Below are 25,219 nucleotides of genomic sequence, written 5' to 3'. Positions count from 1 at the left end.
TGAAATCTATCCCCGTGATGAAAAATTATTCGCGGTGTTTGTCGTTCAAAAATGATATAAAACTCAATTACATTTGAATTGTGTAAAGCTTAAACTTGTGAATTTCCTCTTTGTTTGCTAGTTTTGACAATTTATCAGCAATATATGTATTAATGAAACTCCAATCAGACGAACCATTTCTTGCTCTCAAAGTTTCAATCTAAATCTTCTGTTTTAATTGCAATTGTAATTACAATACTGTGATGATTTATTTAAGTGTAATAAAGAGTTTCCATGATGTTCAAACTGCACACTTGTGTGTTACCATTGCATTTTGTTGTGAGTGTACATGTATGTGTGGATGCATGTGCAAGCTTACATCCATATGCAAATATAAATTAATGATATGCAAATGATTATGCAAATTAGCCGCTACGCTTTGGCGCTTTAACTGACCCTCCTCCCTCCCTTGAGGAGGAGAAAAAAAAAAAAAAAATCCGCGTCGCCGCACCATTTTTTTAAGAAAGGCCTGACCAGAAACATTTCTTTTTTTTTTTGGCCTTAATTGTTTTGTCCGAGTTTGACACCACTTTTACAACTGAAAGCAGCTGTCCTGTTGATGTCAAATTTTTCTTCAGCGTTCTGAAGGTTCAACTACGGTGTTCAGACATGGCTTATTTGCTGAAACGTTTTCTTGGTCAAAGATTCAATTGTCTCCTTCAACTTGATTTAAATATATTTTGTTTTTCATTAATTAAATATTTTGAACGTGTCCCGGAAGCATCCGATGCAGTGGATGACAAAGTCTCGAGACACATTACGGGACGGCTTCATTAACTTAGGAATACCCTACTTCCCTAGAGGATCAATTTCACAGACCTGCCTTTCCTACAATGGCACTACAATAGCACCAGCTGGATTAGATAAACATAACAATGGAACATTCACACCTTGGGGATTAAAAGTCTTCTGTTTGTCACCCGACTTGCTCAGGCAAGGACTCGGGTTTCAGGTACCATGCAAGTTAATGCAGTCGTCCCCTAATGAGATGCACCAGACGTATCAGAAGTGAACTTTTCTGCAAAGAGCTCCAACAATGTATTAATTAAATATGATAATGGCTTTGAGACAGTGCATTGTCAGTGGAGAATGTTCATTTATCCCGTTCCTTGCACTATACATGATGAATATAACTCGGGAGAAGTAAAAAATACACAGAGTGAAATAACTGCGTCAACAAAAGACAATCAAGCAATTGTTATATCAGTAGATCTGGGTGTGCATTAACCCCATACATGACTGGATCTTACAATATGTTTTGTTACTTTTATTGGAAGAGAAGCAATAATCGGGACATTTAAATTTGAAGTGACTTATTCGCTTTGCGATCGTATGAGAAAACACTCATCAAAAGCCAAATGCCTCCATTGACGCAATATGGAAGTAGTTGCGTGATACATCTCAAACATATTCATTGATATGAAAACTTCAGTTTTCTTCAAGAAATGAGTTACAAAATGAACCCAAAACAAAACCCTAAATATCACTTTAGAACTAGGCTCCGTCCGACATTACGTACTATTTTCATTAATATTCGATAATTGGGAAAACATCCCATTCATAATTTGGACTAAAAATCTACCACAGGCCGTTCAGAAAAGTGCCCATGTCCGATTTGCATGTATAAAAACGTTTGAGTCGCACGATAAAGTTCGATGCGCGTTAGTTTTTAGCGGCTCTGATCAGGTGAAATATTCCTAAAATTGATTGAGTAAAGCAGGAAGAAGTATGTTTTTTGTTATAATTCTGTGATTGAAGACAATGAAACCCCTCTCGCGCGACAACCGTAGGGCAGAACATTGCCAACACGATTGGAACTTGTTTGCAATGGGAGAATAGGACATTGTAGTAATGTTGGTTTAATCTGCAAAATTTAGGATTATCTACTTTATTGTGCACTTCAGTTTTTGTGGTATTTGTAATATTGCAGAATTCAGCTATAGGGTACTTAACACTTTTGAGAAATTTGAACAATTAAAAGATCAATCGTGATCAATCGTGTTTACTGTCAAGGTATATTTACATCCGTCTTTTTGTTTGCGTTAATTAATTCAAATTTCCAAAAAGATATTTGTAAACCTTTCCCATGCTATGCTCAAGGGTATTTATATATAAGTAGTTCATAAAGATAAACATCTGTTGTCACTACGCAAAAAATTAGCTTTTTCTGAATTTTTGGATAGTACTCTCAATTCAAAATGTCGCCAAATGTTTGTGTTCGTTCGCTGGAGAAAATTAAATATTTTCCGATTTCCATAAAATTAAGACATTCAAAACAGAGTTTGTGGTTCGGTTTCAAAGTAGGTCCGCACAAACTGTAGATCAGTGAAGTACACTGAAACCTTGAGCTTTAAGATTAGACACATATATCTATTTAAATCGTTAGTAGCCTAGGCAATCCACTCATACCATCAGTTATCGTAGAGTCCCTACTAAGGGAATACATTTTGGTTCGCAACCAAAGATTTGTACACAAATCTGCAGTCGTCTCGGATAATCTGACCGGAGAAAGCATTCCGGAAATGTTGGCAATAACATCAGCGTTACCTCTCATTCTAAAGTCTTCATTTGCGTGTTTGCTTCGTTTTCAGCATGTCCTCGTCCCATTCTTCAAGGTCGAGCGGTCTACTCTTATTTTCTTCCTGAACTGCGTCACCGTTACTCTTGGTTGAAGATAATCGCAAACAAGTAATATTGTATTCTATGGTACCATAATCATTGATGTTGTTTGCATGTCCAGGGTAGGAGTGATTGGCTAACTCTAGAACCTTCATACTCTTGGATGTAGATTACACTTATATGATATGCAGTAATGAACACATTCGCGTGCATTGACAGCCAATTCTTGTCAAAAGCTTGCATTGTTAGGCCAATTTCGGGCTAGAACCCTATTAGATAAAAACACGGGCGCAGCTAATCGCAAACAAGTAATATTGGATTTCGATTGTACCATTAATCATTAATGTTGAATACATGCCAAGGGTAGGAGAAGATTGGCTAGACTCTTAAGTTTTATATTCTTGGATGTAGATTACACTTATATGGTATGTAGTAATAACACATTAGCGTCCATTGAAAGCCATTTCTTGTCAAAAGCCTGCATTTCCTGGCATAATTCTAAGCTAGAACCCTTTTTGATAAAGTACGGGAACGGTGTAATTGTACAAAATGAAAAATATCTAGATTCGTAGGTTTTTGTAAAGCATTATTTTTTTTAATTACGAATAAAATAAAAAAAGTTAATCAAATGATCCATTGTCATTTACATCGAGCTTTTGCAAAAAATGCCTTTTTTCGATGATTGAAATATAATTAATTTTAAGTTCCTCAGGATAAACTCTTTTTGTAAAAGCAAATTAGCGCTGACTACAGATTGCTTTACCTAACTAAATGCACTTAAAGAATTTGGGGACGAATTTCACAAACTGAACTGTCCTTATTGCACTCAAGAGGGACAAAAGATGTTTGCTGACTCCTTTGACCAGGTATGCTAAATTTGCCAATGCTTTTAAAGTACAAATTACGCCAAAACGTCACAACAGAACTCGAACGTTGACAAGGGAGGGTCACGTAATCGGGACGCAGTGTGTGGGCATATTTGCTTACGGTCGCCTTAGCTGGGCCCCACTGAACTGCAGCAATAACAACATATGTGCCAAAATATGCGACTAATTCTGCAGAAATCTCCATCAAACAAAACAACGACTTCAGAACATCAACATCAAATATATCAAAAACAAACATCTTCACAAAAAATAAACGCGATAAACCTAAGTATACCCCGCTGCATATCACCACGGAGTTGATTGTGCCGCTGGGACTTCTTGTAATTGTCGCTGATTGACCCTACCAGATCTCAGCATTACATAGAGTTGCTGCTGTAGTTTACTCCGGAGACGCCGCCAATTTGTAATGTCTCTTCTTTTAAGGCCTCTGGGTTTAGTAACTGAAGCCAACACACCAAGTTGTCGGCTATGATCACAACTTTAGATTCAAAATTACCACAGCTATAAACAACAACGGTGAAGACTGAACTTCTCGATTATCGATTCTCAGCTCTGCTCCAGTCTATTCTACTCACAGCTGTTCCACTTTCTGTTCTGAAAGTGCACAACTTAAATCGTTTCCATCTGCTGGCAATCGTTATTATCGATCAAATTGATTACTATAGGTCTAATTTAAATATTATCCAAAATCATCGGGCAGGGAACTAGAGGGCGTGACACTTTCAGATCTTCTCCAAAGCTCTTACAGTGCTTCCATATTCGAAATGACTCTTCCACGTGTTTTTAGCATACTTAGCTTGAAGTAAAATTTGGTTGATTTTTTTCTCTTCACCGACGAAGTCCTGGATTTCACAAAAATACGGCGCATTCCGTCTATGCATCCGTCCGTTATTTAGACTATGTAGACACATCCAGATCGGTTTCATTTCAGGAAGAATGCACCTCGTGGAGAGACATTTGGATTCTCAAATTTTTACAATACTCTCTTGGTCTCTCGGCGAAATGATCGATGTACTATTACATGCATGTCATGTTGCAGCCTTATACAACAGGGTCTATGATTTCCAGGTCAGTACTGTGCATTGCATTTTTCAAGTGCCTATAGATGTCAATGAATAGTCTAAAAATAATCAGAAACAGGGACCAACGGGTTCAAAATGCATGGTTTCTCTCGCGCTAAAAAGAATAAAATAAATGACTAAATAGCTAAATTATGCTATTAAGGCATAGAAAAAATAGAAAAGACTAGGTCCACCAGGTTAAAAAATATAACAATATCTTCCAGCCGTAAAGAACTGAAATAACTAGCCTATACCCCCCAGATTTTAAAGTATGTGTTTGCATAGTTAGCCAAATTAATATTACATTGGTTATATTACAATTATCCGAAGCAGCATTGATGGAAAGTTTAATAGTTTACTGAAGTACATGATCACAGCGTTATCAAGAGAAACACTGGGAATTATTCCGAAGGTATGAAATCTGAATATTTTACTGGTTTTATGACAGAGGCAATTGTGACCAATGTTCCAGATGCTGCGAAACGCTAATGAGATTGCACTTCGCAATTAGTGTTTCAATAATATACTAAGGACTATTCATTGTGACCCATTAGAATATAGGGTTCCGGTCCATGACCTTTATGACAAAACAATTACCTTTTGAAACAACGCAAGAAAGGGCTTAATTTAAAGCTTTTGACATTCATTAAACAGACAATTATTAGCCATTGCCATGTTGTCAAATACCTCTTGAAAGCCAACAAAGCGTAAAATTACTATTGTTGAGGCGTAATGAGGATGTTAAAATAAGTGCAATCAACTCTTCAGCTATCGCTTCAGACAGAGTTGTCAAATGCTAGATAACTGTTACTAATCAATACAGCTGTACGTCGGTTTTTGAAATGTGTGGTGATATCAAAGGTAATCATTTATCTAATTGTGCAACTGTGTTTTTGTGCAAATCACAAAAACACAGCTGCTTGCCCTTTCGCTAGAGATTTAAGTCCTCACTGCTGCACTAGGTAACTGTTACATAATGTTGAACGTAAGTTATAGATACAATTATATACATATAAATATATATGTCCTTTTGTTCTTTTGTTTCCTAAGTGTTAAGGTTTCATATAGAAAGCGATTTAATGTAAGACAAGATTTGGTGTGTGATTCTAAGAGCACCTTTCTGCACAGACTCAATCCATAAAAATTAAATGGTTGTCACTACCCAGAATGCATTCTTGAATGTCATTGACCTTGGTGAATCACCGATTCTCACCAGTTGTTTTATGTCGTACAAAAATGGGCAACCTATTTTATAATATTGCTATACACGCCCATATTGAGTAGTTTTTAAGCATAATTGAATGGTCTATTTTGTCGAATTCCATACTGAAATCAAGGTTGCAAATTCTAACTACATTACTTTGACTCTCAAGTTTTTCAATCTAAGTCTGTACCATACAAACTAAGGCAATCATCGATGAAGATTTTGGACACCAGCGTACTGCTTTCTATCTATTTAAACTTTACTTCCTGTTGATCCATTTGTCAATAATATATTCGAACTTATGCCGTACTATTGGTAAGTGAAATTGGGCAAAATATTCGAATGATGAGGGCTGGCCACATTTTTGCGATGGGGATGATAACAGCATCTTTTAATTTTGAGGGTACATGACCTTGAAATGATGAATTGAAAATATATACTAACGGAATGGCAGAATCATATGCAAATTTTTTAATTATTTCTTAGAAATCTGATCAATTGTCTTTGTATCATTTTTTCCTATTTTTATGAATTTCACCATTTACTTTCTTTCTCCAGTATTCATAAAGGGTCTATTTCTTGTTTTTAATTATTTAAGTGACGGAGAATAAATGGCCTATCCGAAATGTAGATTCTTATTGTTTCGGGTGGGAAGTATTTATCTATGGCGGCTAACACTGTAGCAATGAAGTTATTGGTCTTTCCTCACTGGAAATACTTTGCAGTACATCTGCCAATCATGGTGAATTATCCAGTTGGCAAATTTCCGTTTATCTGAATCTTTCATGGACCGAATTGTCACCGTCTTGATGGGTTCTTTAAGTACATGATGAGACTTCATGGCGACAATTGCATGATCTGAATGACTAAGTAGTCCCAGTGGAAACGGGGGAACGCTTTTTATCTAGCGAAGCATTACCTACGATTGAGGGTTTCTACACTTCTTTTAAATGGCAACTGTTAAATATCCTGTTCATATTCATTCAATATAAATCTCCAAGAACAATGATACCTGTTTCAGGTGATTTACGAGTTACCATGTCCACAGTCTCTTTGAGGTGACCTGAAACCGGTTTTTGGTCAGTCCCTGGTGAATGATATATGCAGCCAATAAGAAACTGTGAAACTCGTCTCGGAACTTAGCACTGGCGGTACACCAGAGTGATTCAACATCTATACCACATTTTAACAGTTTAGGTTGCAAATATTCACTTCAACACAAAGTCATCGTCTCCTCGTTGTACAGACCGATCCCTTTTAAAGAAATTATGATTATCGATTGATACGGTGTTATCGGTAAATTCTTCATAAAACGATGTTTAACACGCGTTACTGTGTATATACTCATCCCCAAAGTGCATTTCTCTCTTTAAAGTAGTATGCGCCTCGAATAAAAGACAAACTTTTACTCAAACTTTCTTAGATGAATTTTCAACAATTCTCTTTGAAAATCAGGAATAAAAATCGGGATCACCGTTCTTATTTTCGTACTAGGAAAATAAATTACCCAAGATTTTCCGATATTAGATATTCAAAATTGCCGCCATGCCCTTGTTAAGTCTACGGAGAAAAATAAAATTTTCGAATTCCGAGAAAGACGATAAAATTTCTCTTACACCGAGAGCTTTTAAATGAACCCCAAATAGTGGTAAATCAAAAAAGAATCGGAAACGTTTGAGAGTTCAAATATCTGTCCCCGAGACGCATTCTACCTTAAAAAGTTTGTTTCACGACTTTGAGAACGTACTTCAACAACATTCCGAGGAACTAACGAGATGTTTTAAGCATCACATGGTTTGTTACTATGGCGACAAACGGCAATGAGGCTGGTGTTGGTCACATTATGGCAAGCAACCCTGTGATGTGTCTAGATTAGTAAGCTTTGATCGAGATGCGTCGACACAACAAGACATCGCTAACAAACCAGCTGAAGATCATATCTTTGCTTCTGTTGATAGGTGGGTAAAAATACAAATTTATTGTTTCCCGGGTTTGACACCACTTTTACAACTGAAAGCAGCTGTGGTGGATGCCAAGGTTTTCCTTAGCGTTCTGAATGTTCAACTAATGGTGTTCAGACACGGCTTATTTGCTGAAACGTTTTCTTGGTCAAAAGATTCAATGTCTCCTGCAACTTGATTTAATATATATTCTCTTTCATATTTTAAATATTTTTGAACGTTTCCCCGAAGTATCCGATGCAGTCGATGACAAATTCTCGAGACAGATGCACCAGACGCATCAGAAATGAACTTTTCTGATAAGAGCGTAAATGATGTATTAATTAAATATGATCATGACTTTGAGACAGTGTATTGGCATTGGAGTACATTCATTTATCCCGTTCCTTGCACTATACATGATGAATATAACTCGGGAGAAGTAAAAAATACACAGAGTGAAATAACTGCGTCAACAAAAGACAATCAAGCAATTGTTATATCAGTAGATCTGGGTGTGCATTAACCCCATACATGACTGGATCTTACAATATGTTTTGTTACTTTTATTGGAAGAGAAGCAATAATCGGGACATTTAAATTTGAAGTGACTTATTCGTTTTGCGATCGTGTGAGAAAACACTCATCAAAAGCCAAATGCCTCCACTGACGTTGCAATATGGAGGTAGTTGCGTGATACATCTCAAACATATTCATTGATATGAATACTTCAGTTTTCTTCAAGAAATGAGTTACAAAATGAACCCCAAAACAAAACCCTAAATATCACTTTAGAACTAGGCTCCGTCCGACATTAGTACTATTTTCATTAATATTCGATAATTGGGAAAACATCCCATTCATAATTTGGACTAAAAATCTACCACAGGCCGTTCAGAAAAGTGCCCATGTCCGATTTGCATGTATAAAAACGTTTGAGTCGCACGATAAAGTTCGATGCGCGTTAGTTTTTAGCGGCTCTGATCAGGTGAAATATTCCTAAAATTGATTGAGTAAAGCAGGAAGAAGTATGTTTTTTGTTATAATTCTGTGATTGAAGACAATGAAACCCCTCTCGCGCGACAACCGTAGGGCAGAACATTGCCAACACGATTGGAACTTGTTTGCAACGGGAGAATAAGACATTGTAGTAATGTTGGTTTAATCTACTTTATTCTGCAATTCACTTTTTGTGGGTAGTTTTGTAATATTGCAACATTTAGCTATGGGGCATCTAACACTTTTGATAAATTTGAACAATTAAAAGATCAATCGTGATCAATCGTGTTTACTGTCAAGGTATATTTACATCCGTCTTTTTGTTTGCGTTAATTAATTCAAATTTCCAAAAAGATATTTGTAAACCTTTCCCATGCTATGCTCAAGGGTATTTATATATAAGTAGTTCATAAAGATAAAATATATATTGTCACTACGCAAAAATTCTCAATTTTTGGATTCTCACAATTCAAAATGTAGCCAATTTATTGTGTTCGTTCGCTGGAGAAAATTAAATATTTTCCGATTTCCATAAAATCAAGATATTCAAAACAGAGTTGTGTGGTTCGGTTACAAAATAGGCCAGCGCCAACTATGGATCAGTGAAGTACACTGAAACATTGAACTTGAAGATTAATGGACACATATTTATTTGAATCGTTAGAAACCTTGGCAATCCACTCATACCCTCAGTTATCGTAGAGTACCTACTAAGGAAATCCGTTTTAGTTGCAACCCAAGATTTGTACACAAATCTGCAGTCGTCTCGGATAATCTGCCCGTAGAATGCAGTCAGGAAATGTTGGCAATAACATCGCGTAACCACTCCTTCTCAAAGTCTTTATTTGCTTGTTTGCTTCGTCTTCAGCATGTCCTCGTCCCATTCATCAAGGTCGAGCGGTCTACTCTAATTTTTTTCCTGAACTGCGTCACCGTTACTCTGTGGTTGAAGTTAATCGCAAACAAGTAATATTCTATTCTCTGGTACCATAAATCATTGATGTTGTTTGCATGTCCAGGGTAAGAGTGATTGGCTAGACTCTAGAATCTTCACACTCTTGGATGTAGATTACACTTATATGATATGCAGTAATGAACACATTCGCGTGCATTGACAGCCAATTCTTGTCAAAAGCTTGCATTGTTGGGCATAATTCCGGGCTAGAACCCTATTAGATAAAAACACGGGCGCAGCTAATCGCAAACAAGTAATATTGGATTTCGATTGTACCATTAATCATTAATGTTGAATACATGCCCAGGGTAGGAGAAGATTGGCTAGACTCTATAAGTTTTATATTCTTAGATGTAGATTACACTTAAATGATATGCAGTAATAACATATTAGCGTCCATTGAAAGCCATATCTTGTCAAAAGCCTGCATTTCCAGGCATGATTCTGAGTTACCACCCTGTTAGATAAAGTACGGGACCGGTGTGATTGTACAAAATGAAAAATTATCTAGATTCGTAGGATTTTGTAAAGCATTATTATTTTGAAATTACGTAATCAATAAAATAAAAACACTTAATCAAATGAATCATTGTTATTTACATCGAGCTTTTGCAAAAAATGCCTTTTTGTCGATTATTGAAATATAATTTATTTTAAATGTTCCTCAGGATATGGTCTAATTGTAAAAGCAAATTTGTGCTGACTTCAGATTGCTTTACCTGGTAAATAAATGTACTTGAAGAATGCGCGGACGAATTTCACAAACAATAGTGTCTGTATTAGACACACACGGGACAAATGATGTTTGCTGACTTCTTGGACCAGGTAAGCTAAAATTGTCAGTGGTTTTAAAAATACAAATTACGCCCAAACGTCGCAACAGAAATCGAACGTTGAAATTTAAAGTAGTATGTGGTCATTTTTGCTTAGGGTCGCCATAGTCAGCCCTCACTGAACTGCAGCAATAAAAAACTTCTATGTCAAAATATGCGACTATTTCTTCAGAAATCTCTGTCAAAACAAAACAACGACTACAGAACACAAACATCTAAAATATCAAAAAAAAAAACATCTTCACAAAAAAATAAACGCGATAAACCTAAGTATGCCCCGCTGCATATCACCACGGAGTTGATTGTGCCACTGGCACTTCTTGTAATTGTCGCTGATTGACCCTACCAGATTTCAGAATTATATAGTGTTGCTGCTGTTATTTACTCCGGAGACGCCGCCAATTTGTAATGTCTCTTCCTTTACGGCCTCTGGGTTTAGTTACTGAAGCCAACACACCAAGTTGTCGGCTATGATCACAACTTTAGATTCAAAATTACCACAGCTATAAACAACAACAGTGAAGACTGAACGTCTCGATTATCGATTCTCAGCTCTGCTCCACTCTATACTTTACTCACAGCTGTTCTAATTCTGTCTAGAAAAGCCACAACTTAAATCGTTTCCATCCGCTGGCAATCGTTATTATCGATCAAGTTGATTACTATAGGTCAACTTTAAATATTTTCCGAAATCATCGGGCTGGGAACTAGAAGGCGTGACATTTTCAGATTTTCTCCAAAGATTTTACAGTGCTTCCATATTCGAAATGACTCTTCCACGTGTTTTTAGCATACTTAGCTTGAAGTAAAATTTGGTTGATTTTTTTCTCTTCACCGACGAAGTCCTGGATTTCACAAAAATACGGCGCATTCCGTCTATGCATCCGTTTGTTCGTATCCACTATTTGGACACATCCAGATCGATTTCATTTCAGGAAGAAAGCACCTCGTGGAGAAACTTTGGATTCTCAAAATTTACAATACTCTCTTGGTCTGTCATGTTGCAGCCTTATACAACAGGTCTATGATTTCCAGGTCAGTACTGTGCATTGCATTTTTCAAGTGCCTATAGATGTCAATGAATAGTCTAAAAATAATCAGAAACAGGGACCAACGGGTTCAAAATGCATGGTTTCTCTCGCGCTAAAAAGAATAAAATGAATAAATGACTAAACAGCCAAATTATGCTATTAAGGCATAGAAAAAATAGAAAAGACTAGGTCCACCAGGTTAAAAAATATAACAGTATCTTCCAACCGTAAAGGACAGAAATAAACTAACCTATACCCCTCAGATTTTAAAGTATGTGTATGCATAGCTAGTCTTCTGTTGATATATAAGCTGAAAATGTTTTACAAATTAATATTACATTGATTATATTACACTTATCCGAAGCAGCATTGATGGAAAGTTTAATATTTTAATCAAGTACATGATCACACCGTTATCAAGAGAAACACTGGGAATTATTCCGAAGGTATGAAACCTGAATATTTTACTGGTTTTATGACAATGGCAATATTGACAATGTTCCAGATGCCGCGAAACGCTAATGAGGTTGCACTTCGCAATTAGTGTTTCAATAATATACTAAGGACTATTCATTGTGACTCATTAGAATATAGGGTTCCGGTCTATGACTTTTATGACAAAACAATTACCTATGGAAACTACGCAAGAAAGGGGCTTAATTTAAAGTTTTTGACATTCATTAAACAGATAATTATTAGCCATTACCATGTTGTCAAATAACTCTTGAAAGCCAACAAAGCGCAAAATTACTATAGTTTAGGCGTATCAAGAATGTTAAAGTAAGGCATCGCTGTGCTGTTTGCTGAGGTATACATTTGCTTATTTTGTTAAACGTCGGATAGAGACCATAAATTGTGCCCTACCTTTCTTCATATTATCAGTCTGTCTTTTGCAGCTCAAAGCCGGTGATTGATCCATGATATTACAATTTACAGTGGGTTTCAATTCAGTGCCAACACGCTTTGTATAAAACAATTTCAGCTTCTTACGTTCAGCTGTAATTGTTACTAAACCAGCTACATTGTAGGTCAAGTGCAATCAACTGTTCAGCTATGGTTCAGATAGAGTTGTCAAATGCTAGATTACTGTCACTAATCAATACAGCTGTACGTCGGTTTTTGAAATGTATGGTGGTATCAAAGCTAATCGTTTATCTAATTGTGCATACAATGTGTATTTCTCACAGAGTTATGGCACCGAATTGTAACCCACTGGTCAATAAAAATACTAGGGCAGATAAACTAAATATGAGAATAATTGCAAAATGCAAACTATTGCATCCGCAAAAGTATTTGATTATGATGCAAAGTTTTCAACGACAAAATTGCATCAATTATGTTTCTCCACCGTTTAAAGTAAATAATTGTGGATCGGCCGGCGAAGTACACCATGCAACTGAACAATAGAAACAGAAAAAGTAATTGTACTCCTATCTCAGTTTAAAACCCAAGTTTGATGCTATTTTACAGGACATGTGTGAACAAGAAATTTTAATTTTAGAATTTCAATGAAAAAGTTGATTCACTATATAAGGTAGGCTATAACAAAAATGTCAATATTTTTTTTAAATATATATAAACGTAGCAACATCTGTGCATATATAGACGTTGGATAATAAAAATAACTGTACTTGATTTGAATAGGGTGGTTACAAGTGTACGTGTGTACAAGCAATTCTATTTTCGAATTTCGCCGAAAATGTTTCTTCTCAATACATTGATGTGTATAAGAAAACTATGAATAAATTCGCATCACGTAAAATATTATATGGGACGATTGTAAGCTTACGGCACGCTGGTAAAATGAAGATTTATTACCGCCCTTATGTCGTACAACAAGTTCGAAATTGTTTACGTTTAGCATGATAACTTGTTCCATGCCGTAAATATCGGATCGTATTTTACAAAACGACGCGATAGTGATACGGTGTTTGTTTTTTTTTTCAGTGAGTAGTGCAATACGCGAAGCACTGTCTCGATCGCTGGTTTTTTTTTGAGAAAAGGGTCTGAAGTTGGCCCAAAAGTGTTGTATTTTACTTTGTGTGTTTGAGTATGATCTTTGTGCAAATCACAATTTACCTTTTAGCTGTACAGTTACGATGTTTACTATACAATAACAATGCTGACTGTACACATATGGCTGTGCTTGACTTTTAATCATGCTTCAGGCAGCTGAACAAGAAACTGCAGTGGATACACAAAACAAAACCACACAAAATTAGCCGAACATTATAGCCTAAATTGATAACCCAGCACATATTAAATATCAACCAGAGACAGTTTTGTTTTGAGTCCCCTTTTTAAGTCCGCAAATACTTTCAAGTGCCGCCTAACATGCCCTTGTCATTTTCACGGCCCCCCGTAAATTCTCCCGCCCCATCCACAGGTGTTTTTGAATGCAGTCTAAATACAATACAATATCAAAGGCGTTTATGTGAACGCAAACAATCGCTTCAATCGGATTTCGACAGCACAATTTATTCTAAGACCGAATTTTGGGTGTTTTAAAGTTGAAGTTTCCCCCTCTGCGCTTACTAAACAGCAAATGCGCTGAAAGCGCTCCCAGTCTTAGCGCGATCGAGCGACGCAGTGCGCGACAGGCATCCTCAACGTGATATAATTTGGACTTCTTTTCTGGTAAAATTAGACCAAAAAGTGTATGATAATTAGAGTATGCACAAAATACCGAGGTTAATGTTCTCGTACATCTTAAGCTTCGGTATTGGCCTCGACGCTACGCATCCCGGACAATACTCCGCTTCATGATGCACTCCGACATAAGTCGCAGTATTTTGAGATACAGTGAATAACCTTATATCAATTAAAGCTGGTATAGAGTACCAAGGGAAAAGTGTTCCAGAATCCAAGGCGTTTTGAAAAGTCATCGACTGCAACACTGAGCTGTTGAGTTACAATGTCCATGCACCGTGACGATCTACAATAAAGCGTTCCAGGGTATGCTTCACGACCAAAGGACTACTTTAAGAAACGACGTAATAAACGGGTTCAGCTCAAATTGCAAAACACTTATACATTTTCATAACATGTAATCTTTTCTATGACATGCAATACCTTAGAAGTATTAACTATGAAATAAAATATTGATCATGCTTAACGAGAATGTAAAGTAAAACATGGCTTTTGTGTATGCCGATGATTAATTTTCTACGAGCAGCCCGGGACTTATAATACGTCTTATCAATTTTATTTGTCAACAGACAACAAGCCAATTTCAATATTGTAACAAGAGATGAGTTTGTCTGAATATATATACTTTAAAAACTTTATATATTAATACGAAATGAAAAGTTTTAAGGGAAGGGCTGCGATTTGGAAAAGGTTTCTTCCGCGAATAATCTTGCCTACTCTAAAAATGCACCGATTGCCTTACTCCTGGGAGTTCTCACAGGCCCTTTCCCCCATCCTCTTGCTCTAACAAAAATCGAATTTTCCTCCTAGTACGCAAACTCCGATATCATGCAAATCCTGTTCTCTTCCGATCCTTTATTTTTTCAGTCTATCAGCTAATCGAAAGAATAAGCTTCCAAAACTTTGTGGCGGAAATGACATAACCATTGAAATCATCAAAACTACCCGTAATTTAATAAGCTTGGAAACTATAAATGAGTTTCATTAAACATTTTTTTTTTACATATTTCCAAAGTGAAAAGAGAGACACGCAATACATGAAGGGCTGCCAAAGATTAGTCCACTACTGAACGATAGCATGCATTATGTTCTTTCAAAATGAGCCCCCCTCCCCCGGGACAGATATTCTGACTCTGAAACCTTTACGTTTTAGTCTGCCTCTAGTGGAGGTTCATTGTTGCCATGAGTAAATTTTTCACTGTTGTATTTCTTTTGAATTCGCTTTAATTTAATTTTCTCAACACAACTAACACACGGATGTCGGCAATTTTAAAATACCTAATATCGTCATATAATTGGAAATTGTTTTCCTAGCACTCAATTTTGCAAGGTAACACCTGATCTTTACTTTTAATTTCGACAAGGAATTGTTCACAATTTCCTTTAGGAAAGCTTGAAAGAAAGTCTGGCTCGTTCAATGTCGAGGCGCGTACAATTTCGTCTCAGTCAAGCTGCAGGTCTTATTTTCGTAGTATGTACCTAGCTGAATATGGAGTGACTCCCTGTATATTGTAAGGGCATTCTGAATTACTTTTTTTAGTTCTTGATGGTTAAATTAAGCAATAACATCGACCACAGGCGAGTATACACAATAGTTTGGTAAGAGTTTGGTAAAATTCGCATCAGCTGATATGCGAGTTCTGTATGGACGAATCGTACCAAAATTGACTGTATAAACCGACTGTTACGTTTTTTTTTCAATTAAATTATATCAATTTGAATGTCTAATTGTCTATTTTATAGTAATTACGCGTAACCACGTGTAAGTAATCCTTTCTAAAAACTAAAGTCGTAATTAGGGCCCATTTCTTTTCCATGATGAAGTGCTTTTTTGTAATTTTTTTCCACTCCAGCGCTGCTGACTTCAACCTTTCATTGAATTTTAAAAAGTCCCTGACTGCGCATTTATTTCACATGTCGGTACCTTTTTTCAATAGCGTTGATCGCGACTTCGGGTTTGTCACTAAATATAGCTGCATGCGCGCGACTTTCGGACAAATGTGCTGAAATTCGGACAAGTTTTGTCGTTGTATGCAGGGCTGTTGTTGCAGCTTGTAGTATCAGTCATCAATTCATACGAATAAGTGTGACGCTAAATAGCCTTTCTAACACCATTTGCGATCAGCGCTATTCTACCCAATCACACATTAGACTTTAGTCTATTGCATTTTCTATTTTTGAAAAATACTACTACTACTACTACTTCTAATACAGATGCTGTTACTACATTGAGCATCCCAAACTCACCGTCACTCACTCTTTCGCTTTCTGTGACTCATTGGTTCGCTCACTAATTCACCCGTCCACTCATTTAGTTGAATGTCTTTTTAAGGAGCTGTATTCAGCGGCAAAAGATGGAGGGACGATTATAGATGCGGCGCAAACTACACCCTAACCAACGGTAGCCCAGCAGAGTGTGACCCCTATCATGTATATAATTGTTGCTCTTTGGGAGGCTGGTGCGGTAATACCTCTGAACACTGCTCGTGTTCTACTTGTATTCGATATTATGGTGAGTATGATCTTCGTGAGTTAAAGCTGTACGAAGAATTTGGCTAGTTTAATAAAAACACATAGTAAGTAAGGGTAATCATCGGAAATCAACGTAAAAATCAACCAGCTGATTGTAATTGCCGGGACAAGTCTCCATGTTCCTTGCAGGATAACTGTCAAGTCAATGGCGTGGTTTACAAGGCCAAAGTATCAATGGGGACAACATGGAGAAGGTGCACATTGGCCTCACTGATAACACCTTCAAGACGCGCTTTGCTAACCACATGCAATCGTTTGGTACCGGAAAATACCGGAATAATACAGAGTTGTCAAAGTATATTTACTGCTTAAATAAGGACCAGGTCTTTGACGTGTCATGGTCAATTATTGACAGAGCATCGAGTTACTCTAACATAAGCAAGCGATGCAATCTTTGCACATCAGAAAACTGAACATTATCAATGCTGACAAATCTACGCTCTTAAACAAACGCTCTGAGTTGGTTTCAAAATGTCACCACAAAATAAATATTATTTATCATATTTTACCACCTAATAATAGAATGGTACGTCTCAAGCATATAACTTAATTGAGAGTGTAGAGCTAAGTACTAGTATCATTTCACTTCTATTTGAAGATTGCAGGGTGCATGAAACTTAAGTAATATATATTATTACTTTGTAGTAGAAGTAGAAGTAATATATGATATATATAATATATGATATATATATATATAACTATATTTGTATTATATATATATATATATATATATGTGTGTGTGTGTGTGTGTGTGTGTGTGTGTGTGTGTGTGTGTGTTCTTTATGTTTGTATCGACTTATACACATGTTGGCAAGGGAACGTACATTGCTATATAGATTATACTGTTGTTTTATAATGTACAGATATAAGACATATAGATTACATCAGTATGCGAACGTAAATATGTAGTGTACTTAGGGGTGGAATAATCTTTGATATATTATATAGTACATAAGGTCATTATACTTTTAAATTAAGAATAACTTTTTGTTTTGTTTTTATTTGCTTTGACAGATACGGACCCACCTCTAATTGACTGCACTGCTGATATCGAAACCAATACATATCTTGATAAGCCAGTGAAACAAGTCACGTGGCCTTCTCCACATGCTACAGATGCTGCTACGGAAAATGTTAGTGTGTTGTGTAGTCATGAATCAGGCGGTAACTTTACCATTGGTCCTGCAACTATTGTGATTTGTGTGGCAACGGATCCAGCTGGTAATGCTGCTTCGTGTTCCTTCAATGTCTCTGTGAAAGGTATTTTTGATAACATTATAAATGTACAAACTCTATCATCATTAATTTCGATTATCATTTACCTCGAGCCACGTTCCTGTATAACGTTATGGGAAAATTCGCCCTCACACTTGTTCAATAGTTTCCGTATCACCCAAGTGATCAGACTTTGTCATAGTACGGCTAGCGTGTACGTTTAATAACTAGAATTAATCTGGTGTGACATCAGCAAGCATTCTATTCGATATTCTTAGTTAATTCAAAGTTCCGATTTCAACGTGTCATAAACTTTTATCGAATACACGCTACCAAACAGGTATTGAGCATTATATTACCATGCCCTGTCCGACACATACCCATGCATCATGTCTTGAAGGTGTTGTCAGTGAGTCCGATGTAGACCTTCTCCATGTTGTCCCCGTTGATACCTTGGCCTTGTAAACTACACATTTGACTTGACAGTTACCTTTTAAGGGGTATGTGGACTTGTCCCGGCGATTACAATCAGCTTGTCGATCTTGACGTTGGTCCCTGGTGATTACTCTCTTATTATGCTATTTGATTATACTAGCCATATTCTTCATACAACAGTAACTCACTTTAATTGTGTTTCTATTGAAGATCTTATGAAGCCTAGACCCCCTTGAAAAGTGTTTGTCAACAAGTTGAAGGAATTTCTTGCCGATATTAGTTTCCACGTTCTTGCTGGAAAGGGGGGGGGGGTGAACCACGTGATGTTTCGTTTCCTGTTATTGTTTCTCCTCGCTGATTGATTGGTCTTGACATATTCAATGCTTCGCTAATCACATGCAATCGTTCCGTAACGAAAGGTATCGGCACTGCATGGAGCTTTCTAAGTACGCCTGGTCCTTGAAACAAAAGAACCGGGTCTTTTACATTTCGTGGTCAATTACTGACAAAGCATCAAGTTACTGTAACTTAGACAAGCGATGTAAACTTTGTTTATCAGAAAAACTACACAGTATCAATGCCGGCAAATCTAAGCTGTTAAACAAACCCTCGGTGTTGGAAAATGTCGCCACCGAAACAAATATTATCTATCAAATTTTAACACCATCTACAAATAGAATGGTACGTCCCGATCATACATATATAAGACTGTCGAACTAAGAATCCTTTCACTTCTTCTGTCTGATGATTGCAGGATGCATGAAACTTAAGTAACAGATATCATTACTTTGTACTTTAAGTACTTTTGTGTTATTATGATATATATATATATATATATATATATATATATATATATATATATATATATATATATATATATATATATATATAATTTGCAATAATTATAATATCCTAGTTTACCTGTTTATTGAGTTGTGTACGCTTACCCTGTATTTATACCCTGCATTTACTCAATGTTTTTAAACAAATGCAGGTATTGTCAGACCGTTGTTGATGACGGCGAATGAGACAAACTCGAATATGCCAACAGATGAGGTAAGTCTCTAATTAGATATGAGCACATATTTTTAAACACATATCCTGATGTCCTCTGTAAGCGCTGAACACAATATGTGCATCCCGACGTTCTCAGTAAACTTAAAGGCTTCCAGTACCAAAGAAGAATGTGACGTCACAACATGTATTTATGAGAGTCTCGGCTTACACGCTTAAATGAAAATTCATCAAAACGTTGACTATAATTATGTGAAGTATTAATATGTTACCTCTCAGTTTGCGTTTCTGTATTTTGTTTGATCTTAAATTGAATTGTGAAAAAACAGGCGTCTAAATCTCTGTTTGTAGTAACTCTACAAAGGAAAATATGTCCCATCTGTGAGATGTTAAAGGAAAAATCAAAACACAAAATTGATAAACCTTGCTTTACCTAGTTTTCTGATACCTCAAACCCTATTTTTATTTACGTTCGTTTGCAGTAATCCCGACATGCCAATATGTTTAGATTCATTTTATCAGAAGCCCCCTTAGTAAATGTTACTTGTCCGACAACAGACGAACCCCACTTTAAAGTCTTTCTGTTTGTATTCTTTACAAAATAAAATAGTAATGAAAACAGTCTTATCACCTGACACGCGTCAATCTTTTACATAAATTGTGCAATGAACACATGCAGAGCTTTGGAATTGTGCAGAACACACTTTTTTCTGCGCATAAATGTCCTACATATACTTGACAAGTCACGCAAAACATAGACAAACAGACCGACAGACAAGCACATACAGCAGCATGTAAAACACAGGCATCCTACGGTGCTTATTAAAGCGCCTTGGCGCAAAAAAAACACCGAAGGATTCACTCGTAAATGTTCATGTAGGCTGTGTTTCAGTTTCGGACTCGATTTGAATATGTCTTACTTTGAATGTCATTATCAACAGATCATTACAGTTATTGCCCAATTGTCAGATACAATTTCAGCACTTCATCATGTCGAACTGTCGTCAGGAGAAATCAGGGATGTCGTTAGCGGTAAGTGTCGCGGTAACCCAAATTGCCATTAACATGAGTTACTTTTCTCAACCGCAGATTTTTGTCATGTGTAGAGTAAGAGTGTGATTTCAAATAAGCGTATTTTAATTTGATGGCTAGTGGCACTGCATTGGACTTGGTAAAACTTTTGCTGCAGTACAGCAGAAAAAAAGATGAAAAACATAATACACTTTTTTATGTAGCAGTTCAGGTTAGTCCTTGTCAATAAACCAGCAGACCTTCTCGGCTTCACGTTAGATTCATTCAAACGAAAGAAGGAAAACGAAACAGACTGACGTTAATGGTTTAAACAGAATTCCCTGTTTGCTTTACACCAATGAAGGTCTTTATCTTCACTTTATAATGCTCGGTGTTACGCAGTAACTTAAATGACTGTCCTAGAGTCTATTCATCAAAATGCGACAGACTGAAATTTAATTTTTTAGAGAATTTGTCGATAGTGAAAGCAAAGAAAAGTGACCGATCATATTTCACATCTAGAATGTTTTATTAGTGTTTACAAATAAAACAGTTTCTGTGGTCTGCCACTTCTTGGGCTAATTGGTTCAATATATTTTTTAATATTTTAATAATGTCTAATTGTATTTCTCAAGAATCTATTCATAACGTTGAGCAAACAGACTTATAACCGCATATGTGTTATTCTTCAGATGTCTTGCAGGTAATGGATGAAGCCATATCTGTAGTTGTGTCTTCAGACAAAGCAGGGGAGGATGGGGATATCACTCACAGATATCGTTTGATTAGTTCTGTACTGAACACATCGGATTCTCTGTCAAAGTTCGCGCTGCGCAACGTTGAATCTGGTAGTGGCCCCGTCGTTTTTAGCACACCGTCAGTGCAACTGACGTTGGAGAGCAATGCTGTTGAAAATCTGACGGGCGGCTTTGAAGAGCTTCGAGACGGTAACGGATTTAGCATTCCACCTGCAGAGAGTATACTCCGTAATACAACTCCTGGAGTCGAAGCAAACAGAATCGTAGGTTTTATTTTGATTTGTAGCATACTACTAATTGTTCAAATTATTAAATGTTCAAATTATGATTATTCGAATTTCGGATACTTCATGCAATTCTTTTCTTACAATGTCGTGAAAATAATGGCATGCATATCGACGTAGCTCAAATTTTCCCTCTTGACTATATCAGAAAAGTCTGCAGGTGGGTAAATTTTTAGTGGTCTCTTGAGCTGATAACGATGACACTGCATATCACTGACGGTGCACATCCATTGTAATGAACTCCAAAGACCATGCGTATATTTGACCCCGGTTTTTGACACAATAAACGAAACCATTGCGAAAATGAAGTAATGGTCATGACCATTAATTATTTTCGTGATGGTTTTATTGATCGTGTCTAAAACTGGGGTCGAATGTATGCATGGTCACCCATTCATTCAGTATATTTTCGACATGTCAAACAAAATAAGTAGTATCTCGCATCAAGCAAAATACATGAGAACTGAACGACTTTGTCCCTTTAATTGATCGCATGAAGCATGTATTGGGATAGCTGATGCAGTAGGTGTTAGCAAGTACGAAGACAATCAGATATTTTGTTGATACGCTAGATTTTAAGGAGTAATTTGTCTTATAGTGAATTTCAAAATAGCTTGGAATCACAACGTGCTTAGGTGATATGAAAAACATTTCTGGCGATAGAAAATGACGCCACCTGCATCCATTGCAAATGTTCTTTGATAGATTTTGCACAATTTAACCTAATACGACGTTCACTGATCTCATTTACGGAACATATACAGTTTAGGAAATACCAATCGTTGTACCGATCCGTACACACTGCACCGAGAAAAAAACTATCGTTAGCGTTATGTGCAATTTCATAGCCGGGAAAGTCACTATAAGAATATTCAAGCAATCAGCGTACGGATGAATTGTTTTCAAGAGAGCGCGGCAACACTGACGATGTTATATATGGCACAGTGAACGTCGTATTGCTTACATTGTTGCAAAATCTATCTTAGGAGAACGTTTAATGAATGAAGGTGGCGTTATTTTCTATCGCCAGAAACGTTTTTCTTATCACCCAAGCATGATGTAATTCCAAGCTATTTTGAAATTCACTGTAAGTGCCATTTTGCTTCGCTTAGTGGTCTACCTGACATAAATTACTTTGAAATAAATCTTGATATATTAATTTTCTACTCTTTCTACAACTTTTATGCAGATGGTATGTTTAAACAGAAGTTCATTTCAAATGGAATGTAATACAAGTTACAAGTTGGTGACTGACATATTGAGTTTGTCCTTTACAGACAAGGGTGGCAATGACCTTGAAGGTAAGCACCTCTTGCAATTACTTGCAGTATTTTGCATTGAATCATTTGCAATACGGGAACTAGACATACTTTCTAAATTGAGGAGTTGCTAACACCGTCAGGCGTTATTATCGCACGTTATATAAACAACAAATCAACTCTGTGAAAGATGAAACATTGGAGGAGATCGGCCGTGGTCAAAATGACACCGCATATCCACACACATCCCGCCCAGAACACATCATTTGCCGGGGATTTTTGTACTGAATAGATGTTGTTGTTTTGACTGCGTCTTATCTCTTTGCACACAATAATTCAACTTTCGCAGAGTTGATTTCTTTGTGTTCGGCTGATAACATCCCTGGATCATAGTTACATCTGACAGTGTTGGCAACTGCTAAATTAAGACAACATGCATTGTTTCCGTATTGCAACATTCCAACGCAAACCACTGTAATGCCATAAAAAGAGCATGAAGGGCTTATATGAATTCTACAACTACCCTTGTTTCAATCTTGTTTATAAGGATTTCTCCCTCGGCTTTGAGAACTTTTTCCGATATCAACGATCGTAATCAGATAAGGTCACGATCGATATTTTATGAGTCTTCAAATATCCCTGGCGGAAGAACTCTAGTCCACAAAAGAAGGTTATTTTGAGCATAGCACGCAGGAATAACAAATGTGTGTTACAGCAATCAACAAAAAAGTCTGTATATAGTAAGTCTATATATTTGCATTGTTGACGATTTTAGGCTAACAGATTTGCCCAATTCTTATAATCTAGTGACGGACTCAACTGAAGGTTTACAAATCATATTTGCCACCAATCAACTTGACTATGCAGCAGATGTAATAATAGAAGGGACATATCTCGAAGAAGCCAGTATCACCAACTTCTTTTCTAATATAACGGTATGTATGTATGTATGTATGTATGTATGTATGTATGTATGTATGTATGTATGTATGTATGTATGTATGTATGTATGTATGTATGTATATATGTATGTATGTATGTATGTATGTATGTGTGTATGTATGTATATATGTAAGTACGCACACACATACGTACACATATGCATTTATTTGTCTATTTAGTTTTCTTTCTGATTATCTATTTATAAATATATCTTGCTAATTAACTATCTAGCTAAGTATCTGCGTCTATGTGTATAAGTATCTCCTGTCACGAGTGTGGGAGACATGTATTGACAGAAGGCAATAGTTAATCTCATCAGTGCCTCTCCTAACGCCTGCTTATATTTTGAAGAACATCGTATTTTCATTTTTGCTAGTAATATCATCGTATGGTTTATGCCTTTTCATATATTTCCACATGCAGATAGCTGAACCGGACCATGCAGTCATCATCTTGCTAAAAAGCTCAGAAACTATATACGGTAACACTACAGCGTACGTCTTCAATAAACTTGTGGATTATACTGATAGTTACCATGGTTATCAGTTTTCCGTGGATGTTCAGTTTGAAGGAGACCATTCCAAAATATTTATCCCGGAGCGCTATTTTCTGGCAAATGGGGTCTATTACCTATCATTTGCAATTCAACACAGTAAGTTTACCATCGATACATTGTCATACATGGAAATTTTTAACGATCTCGTTGACACCCAATAACAACTTTGCATTTTATTTTAATGCATTTTTGTGAACATAAGTATGCTATCTTAATGTTTGGAGAGGGCACTGTATATGACTCTCCAAACGTTAAATTATCACGTTAGAGGCATAATGATGAACGCGTGATTGGTGTGATAGCAGCATGGCAAACCAAAAGAGAACTTCAAAGTACAACATGGTGTACATATAGCTACAAATGTTCGTGAACGTTCCTCTTCGAGGGTTGAGTACATGGTACCGAGTCATCTTCATGTTGTAAACTAGGTATTACTGTCTTCGAAACACAGAACTTATAACGACTGAGGGTTGCAGTGACTAGTAAACATGATAACGTATGGTATATATTTTCAGCTCTCTATCGCAAAACTGACATGATTTAAATTAATATCAATGTGCATGTCCAATTCACGCATACGGCGTCTTGCCAGATGTTACACACGGCGCTAATAGCCTCCAATTTTTTCGTAACTTGTCATTTCTCACCAGGGCATGTTGTCAAGTTCTCCATGGCCATAAAACAAACAAAGTGTTTCTCTCTTGGCCATGGAAACCGAATTTGGAGCACTGACAAATGCAAGGTATTCAAGTGATATAATTTCTCTCACTGACTCTTTAAGTTTCCCAAACCGCATGCACGGAGGTAGTAGCCAAGCACTCGACAAAAGAAGTAGGCTAACATAGAAGTAAACGTACAAACATACTGATTGACTGACTGACTGACAGACTGACTTAAAACGAAGAAGCTTACTTACTGACAAAGGGGTTAAATGCAATACAGCATATCTTACAAAGGGGACATATAGAAATATATTGTTATAAGTTATATTATCAC

The 25,219-nt window shown here is 36.6% G+C and overlaps 1 protein-coding gene across 1 annotated transcript; it reads left to right on the top strand.

Annotated features, from left to right (window-relative positions):
* Positions 1 to 7,701: 7,701 nt before the first annotated feature.
* Positions 7,702 to 23,118, top strand: LOC139149735 (hyalin-like). Its single transcript, XM_070721687.1, has 7 exons — positions 7,702 to 7,768; positions 17,764 to 18,009; positions 19,394 to 19,455; positions 20,355 to 20,445; positions 21,117 to 21,445; positions 22,656 to 22,767; positions 23,075 to 23,118. Exons 1-7 carry the CDS (start codon positions 7,702 to 7,704, stop codon positions 23,116 to 23,118), a joined length of 951 nt encoding a protein of 316 aa, XP_070577788.1.
* Positions 23,119 to 25,219: the final 2,101 nt, after the last annotated feature.

This window comes from Ptychodera flava, chromosome 2 (genome assembly GCF_041260155.1).
Source record: "Ptychodera flava strain L36383 chromosome 2, AS_Pfla_20210202, whole genome shotgun sequence".
Taxonomy (NCBI): domain Eukaryota; kingdom Metazoa; phylum Hemichordata; class Enteropneusta; family Ptychoderidae; genus Ptychodera; species Ptychodera flava.
The sequence above is the reverse complement of the archived record's forward strand: the minus strand, read 5'-3'. Positions and strand labels throughout refer to the sequence as shown.

Bases quoted from the DNA above. Each gene is read 5' to 3' on its own strand.
- LOC139149735 (XM_070721687.1), top strand. From the start codon at position 7,702: ATGCGTCGACACAACAAGACATCGCTAACAAACCAGCTGAAGATCATA. The intron at 19,456-20,354 runs GTAAGTCTCTAA...CATTATCAACAG, and splicing joins CGAATATGCCAACAGATGAG to ATCATTACAGTTATTGCCCA. The intron at 21,446-22,655 runs GTAGGTTTTATT...ACTTTTATGCAG, and splicing joins GAGTCGAAGCAAACAGAATC to ATGGTATGTTTAAACAGAAG.